Source organism: Mus pahari, chromosome 10 (assembly GCF_900095145.1).
Source record: "Mus pahari chromosome 10, PAHARI_EIJ_v1.1, whole genome shotgun sequence".
NCBI classification, from domain to species: domain Eukaryota; kingdom Metazoa; phylum Chordata; class Mammalia; order Rodentia; family Muridae; genus Mus; species Mus pahari.
The window spans coordinates 72,336,422-72,343,281 of NC_034599.1; the positions used below are offsets into that span (position 1 = coordinate 72,336,422).

General features: G+C 41.0%; 1 protein-coding gene across 1 annotated transcript in view; it reads left to right on the plus strand.

Annotated features, from left to right (window-relative positions):
* Klhl31 (kelch like family member 31) overlaps positions 1 to 6,860 on the plus strand; it is a 22,095-nt gene that overhangs the window by 10,254 nt on the left and 4,981 nt on the right. Inside the window, exon 2 of the mRNA XM_021208048.2 lies at positions 5,094 to 6,298. Coding sequence (XP_021063707.1) covers positions 5,127 to 6,298 — 1,172 coding nt within the window. The 5' untranslated portion in view covers positions 5,094 to 5,126. The remainder of the gene's footprint in view (positions 1 to 5,093; positions 6,299 to 6,860) is intronic.

Below are 6,860 nucleotides of genomic sequence, written 5' to 3' on the forward strand. Positions count from 1 at the left end.
ACACACACACACACACACACACACACACACACACACACACACACTCTGCTATGATCCCAATCCTACTGTGACAGTGGCCCGATTCTTCTGCGTCATTCTTTTCAGGGCTAGCTGACCCAGCAGGTGAGGGCCTTGATTTCTTTGTGTAGCCAACAGAGGCTGAAAGAGTTCCAAAGGTCACACTGTGGATAAGTAATAGGATGTGTACTGGTACCAGGCTTTCATCACCATTCAGCTTGACATGTGATCTAAATTCCCTTGCAATCTCTCCTTAAAGTCAGAGATGACATAGAAGCATGTTATTTGATTTCCTATATTCGGGTGTTAAGTAGCTTTCCTGGATAACCTGTGGTTATTTCTAATTTCATGCCATTGTTGTCAAATATTGTATTCTACACAGAGGCCATTTGACGTCATTGCATTACCACTGGCTGAGGCATTTTGGGTGACTCTGAATGTATTAGTAGAATTTGTCTCTTACGGTTGCATATACTGTCCCATTAAGGCAGTGATTAGTAATGACATTTTTTCTTGTCCCATCAGGTGTTGGGTTGGCTTTCTCATCTGTAACTGTGACTTGCTTGTTTCTCTCTATGACTTTGTCACTTGTTACTCCAGGTGCCCTGAAACTCCATAATTATCAACATAGATATTTATGATCGTTACATCTTCATGTTGAATTTATATTTGTATCATCATGAAATTCCATAGCTAGTAAAAATTCTTTTTTTGTTCTTTAAGTCTATTTTACATGATATCCACATAGCCATTAGAATTTTATGTTAATTATTGCCTTTGAAATAGTTTTATAACCACTTATTTTTCTGTTTACCGGTATAGGAGTCTTTTATAAACAGCATGTTTCTTATTCTTGCTTTTGTTTATCTAGTCTGGCAACCTGTGCCATTAATGTTTAATATAACCACTAATACCTTTGTTTAACATGACTCTGCTGTTTGTCTTTTTTGATTTCTCAGCTATACTCAATGTGTCTCTAGAGCTCTGTTGTCCAATAACAACGGTCATCAGCCACTTCTGGCTACTAATCCCTTAAAATTTGGCTAACCCAAAGCAAGACAAACTAACGTCTCAAATGTACACAAGGTTTTGAAAATTTAGTGTGAAAATATCATATTAGCTATTATTAGCATTAATTAGCTATTAATAGCATGAATAACAAATTTATTAAAATTATATGTGAAATGACAATATTTTACATATGCTACAGTAAATAAATCACTTACTAGCATTAATTTCAACTATTACTCTTTTCACCTCTCTGATGCAGCTACTCAGAGTTTTAGATTACACATATGGTCTATACTTCTGTAGGATCATACTGCTCTAGGCTAGTGGATCTCAACCTATGGACCGAAACCCCTTTGGAGGTCGAACAACCCTGTCACAAAAGTTCCCTAAAACAATCAGAAAACACAGATATTTGTCATTTACAATTCATTATAATTACAAATTACAATTCATAGCAGTAGTAAAATTACAGTTATTAAGTAGGAACAAAAATAACTTTTTAAAGATTTATTTATTTATTATAAGTACACTGTAACTGTCTTCAGACACACCAGAAGAGGGCGTCAGATCTCATTACAGATGGTTGTGAGCCACCATGTGGTTACTGGGATTTGAACTCAGGACCTTCAGAAGAGCAGTCAGTGCTCTTAGCCGCTTAGCCATCTCTCCAGCCCACAAAAATAATTTTTATAGTTGGGGTTCTCTAATTTAATTATTTATTCTAGCTAGCTCTTATAAAAGACACAAAATCCTGGTATTTTATTTATAAGCTTTAAGTCTAGACTGGGCAGCTTCCGAGCTCTTCTAACTGACACCCTGGCCATATGTCCCTTGTGACTTGCTGTCTGAGTCTTGCCCAGGCTGCCTTTTTACCCCATCAGCCTGTCCTCCAGGGGCACTTCTCTGTGGACACAGGCTCATGGTCCATCTTCTCTCATGGCGGCCTCTTCCTCTCTCCATCACCTTTCTCCTTTTCCCGGTCTATCCTGAGATTCCTTACTGAATCCTCAAGTCCTACCTTTCTCTCTCTCCTGCCCCATCAAAGGCTCTAGCTTTTTATTAACCAATTAGCTTTAAATTGGGAGCAAGGTTTACACAACAAAGGCTGGTGTACGAGAGAATTCTCTCATCTGGGGGCAACCAGATCTTGGGGGTACAGAATTTAGCATTTGTGTACACAGCATCAGACCAAGCCCCAACAGGGGTCACCACAACAGGAGGAACTGTATAAAAGGGTCACAGCATTAGGAAGGTTGAGAACTACTGCTTTAGACACTTTGGCATGCACACAAAATTTCAGGCTTCATACATTCGTGTTGTATGCAACACTTCACAGAAAATATGGGAACTAAGCTGGGGGTGTGATCTGCTGGCTGTATGCTCAACTAGAATGTGATTCCCAGCAGCTCAAAACAACAAGGAAACCAAACCATGTAGGGAGGTGGCTACTAGAGAGGGACAGCTTAATTGATTTCACAACTGCTTAGAAAACATAAAGCTCTAGGTTCGATTAATAAGTACCACATAAAACCAGACATAATGCTGCACACCTGTAATTCCATCCTTCAGGAGATGGAAGTCAGAGGATCGGAAGTTCAAAATCACCCTCACCTACATAGCAAACCTAAGGTCGGCCTGAGGTACAGGAAAGCTTGTCCCAAAACCCAACAAACCAACAAAGGACAACAACAAAGGGTCAGCATGAAGAAGAAACCTTCCCACCTGATGATTTTGGTTTTTTACACTGAGGCCACTCCCTTTGTGCCTTAGCTGTCTGCTGTTGTGCTAACACAATTATAAACTTTACTTTTCAAAGTTTTCCTCTTTATTTTGAGGAATCACATCTAAAAAGAGTTTAGTGGGAAAACAGTCCAAGTTCTCCAGGTGATTGTCACCTCCGGGGTCCGTGGGAGATTCCAGACCCTTCTGGCTCTCTCCCCTTCCTAAATCTTTTGCAGAATCTCCCCTCATGACCTAGCAAATGTGGTTTCCACAAACTCTGTTGCTCAGCGCTTCCAGTCAGAAGTAATTCCTGGAAGGACTGTAGCTGTCCTGGGCAGTACCAGCTGCAGCCTGCTCTTGGACTAAAAGTCATGGAAACACTGTTTGCAGCTGCCGGCTCCCTGAAAAAGCAGCTTGTTACTCCTCCTCACTTGTCTCACAGTGTCTTCAGCAGCTTCTCCTGCTTCTCCTGCTTCTCCCACCCCCACTCTTACTTCTGGCTAACAGTTCTAATACTGTAAACTCATTGGAAATGTATTAAGGGAAAGAGCATGGCTCATGTAAAAATGACACAGAGACTAACAGGGTACAAGAAAACGTTTAAAACCATAAATACGATATCCTTGATTCTAAAGTCCATCAGACACACTTACTCAGAATCTTCTGCTGAAGTTTCCCCCAGAGCCTCAGCATATCAAAATGTTAAAAAAACAAAACAAAACAACCTTTCAGAAGTCTCTCATGAGGCCCTGGACCCCATCTTGATTTAGAACTGACAAATTATTCAGGGCAACTTGGAATGCTCTCTGGGACCCACTTCAATGCTGTGGCCTGAGTCCTTTCTGGCTAGCAGGGCCTCTGCTTTATCAGTTATTTGTGTTTTAAATATCACTGCTACACTACACATCACTAAGAAAAAAGCACCTAATAATAGATACACAAAATGTTCTTAGTTAGGGTTCCTATAGTCACCTTAACTTTGCACTTCATCATCAAAGGAAGTCAGGGCAGAAACCTGGAGGCAGACAATGATGAAGAGGCCATGGATTGCTAATTATTGGCTTGCTCCTCATGGCTTGCTAAGCCCTGCTTTCTTGTAGAACCCAGGACCAGAAGCCCAGGGTGGACCCATCCACAGTTTTTAAGATTCACTAATTAAGAAGATGTCCTGCAGGTTTGCCTATAGCCTGATCATCTGGAGGCGCTTTCTTGGTTGAGGTTCTCCTCTCTCTGAAGACTTTAGCCTGTGTAAAGTTGACATAAAACTAGCCAGCACAAGGCTACTTAGCCATTTAGTCTAAAAGGAACACAGATCACTCTTCCAAGTCCAGGCTTTCTCTGAATGCCCATTATGTGCACAAATAAAACATTGGCTATCTGGGTTCTTCCAAGGACCCAGACAAGGCCTACATTTCCTCTGCTATAAATGTAGCTTCTAGCTTTCAGGTGGCATTTGTACCATCTTGTCTTGCAAGCACAAATTACATGTTCACTATGTACCATCATTTCCAGAAAACTGCTGCCCATCCATGCCGTAGTGGATGGATATCTTATAGCTTCTGATTGAACAAAGCATTTTTAAAATTTCCTCAAACAAACCCAACAAAGGGACATTCAACACATAAGTGCCATGCATTTTGGAAAGTAACTGAAAAAAAGCAATGAGAAAGGACATATGTTTGTTAAATACAAACATGAATATGACCATCTGAGCAAAGTGGAAAAAAAAAAAAACAGTGCCTAAAACATGCAGATTCTCTGGTCTCCTGCTCCACACTGCTGTCCTGCTATGTGCTACTAAGCAAGCGCTGGGTCAAGTGCTGTTTGGAGCAGAGAGAGTGGGTCACTCTCTAATAAACTCTATATATTATATAAGGGTCACTAAATTCTAACTGTATGTATAGCTTCAAATATTGTAGGTTTCACTGATATTGCTAAAAGGGTCCTCTTTTCATAATATTTTATAATTTTTCATAGATTCCTAAACTTTAATATTTTCTGTAGGAAAACCTTTCAGGTAGTCATAATCCTTTTTTTTTTTTTCAGTGTTTCCATTCCACAGTTGAACCAGAGAATTGCTGGTTGCTGCTGAGCCATAATTGCTTGGCAATACATCCTTTGGAAGATTTCATTTGAAAAATACACACATTTCTAGAATCATATTCAATGCTTGAGGCTTGAAATAATGTCACTGAGATGTGTGTCTCGCTTACTATCTTTAAACATATTTTTGAGGATTAACCTGCTTTGTGCAATTACAAAACCATTCTTAGAAAAGTTTCTAGTATGATATTTCAAAGTCCAAAACGCAATGACAATATATCCATATCCTTCTCTTTCAGTGAGCCGTGGACTGTGACAGCGCTGTGGCTAACATGGCACCCAAAAAGAAGACTATCAAGAAGAACAAAGCAGAGATCAACGAGATGACGATCATCGTAGAAGACAGCCCCCTAAACAAGCTGAATGCTCTCAATGGGCTTCTGGAAGGAAGCAACAGCCTTAGCTGTGTTTCTTCCGAACTAACAGACACTTCTTATGGCCCCAACCTCCTCGAAGGTTTAAGTAAAATGCGACAAGAGAGCTTTCTATGTGACTTAGTCATCGGTACCAAAACCAAGTCCTTTGATGTCCATAAATCGGTGATGGCTTCATGCAGCGAGTACTTTTATAACATCCTTAAAAATGACCCATCAACGAAAAGAGTAGACCTCAATGATATCGCCCCTTTAGGGCTAGCCACAGTGATCGCGTATGCTTACACGGGAAAGCTGACCCTTTCTTTATACACAATAGGAAGCATCATTTCTGCTGCTGTGTACCTCCAGATCCACACTCTTGTAAAGATGTGCAGCGATTTTCTGATCCGAGAGATCAGTGTGGAGAACTGCATGTACGTGGTCAACATTGCTGAGACATACTGCTTAAAAAACGCAAAAGCAACAGCCCAGAAATTCATCCGGGATAACTTCATCGAATTTGCAGAATCCGAACAATTTATGAAGCTTACGTTTGAACAGATTAATGAGCTTCTCATAGATGACGACTTACAATTGCCTTCTGAGCTCGTCGCATTCCAGATTGCAATGAAATGGTTAGAATTCGACCAAAAGAGAGTGAAGCATGCGGCAGATCTTCTAAGCAACATTCGCTTTGGTACCATCTCTGCCCAAGACCTGGTCAATTATGTTCAAACTGTACCGAGAATGATGCAAGACGCTGATTGTCATAAACTGCTTGTGGACGCTATGAACTACCACTTACTACCCTATCATCAGAACGCACTGCAATCTAGGCGAACAAGACTTAGAGGCGGCTGCCGAGTTCTGATCACTGTTGGGGGACGCCCTGGCCTGACTGAGAAGTCCCTTAGTAGAGACATTTTATATAGAGACCCTGAAAATGGATGGAGCAAGCTTACAGAAATGCCAGCCAAGAGTTTTAATCAGTGTGTGGCCGTGATGGATGGATTCCTTTATGTAGCAGGTGGTGAGGACCAGAATGATGCAAGAAACCAAGCCAAGCACGCAGTCAGCAATTTCTGCAGGTACCCATTGCTTGGTTGGTAATGCCAATGAATTGAAATGTGGAGAAACTGCCTTGACCCAGGATTAATAATGCCTGTTATCTTAATTCATTAGACAAGTAGTAGTGGTGGTGGTGGTGGTGGTGGTGGTGGTGGTGGTGGTGGTGGTGGTAGCAGTAATTGTAGTAGTAATGCTTTAGACATTTTGCACCTTTTTGATAAAGTGCATCCAAGACGTATGCACCCTAGATATTTTTTTTTACTTTTTAATTTTTTTTCAGTTACCATGGAAAGGGACGGATTTTATTCGGCATAGTTATACATCCATGCCATTACACTTTCTTATGCATACCCCTTGCCCACTCTCCTTCCCTGTTCTGCCTCTCTCTTATTGGTCCCCTTGTGGTTCCCTAGAGTCCTCATGTTTCCATATCACATGAGTTCTGTTACCACCCTGCCCTTAAAATCTTTTCCTCCCCTTTCATGGTTACCTTTCTATTTTCATCTCTCTCTCTCTCTCTCTCTCTCTCTCTCTCTCTCTCTCTCTCTCTCTCTCTCACACACACACACACACACACACACA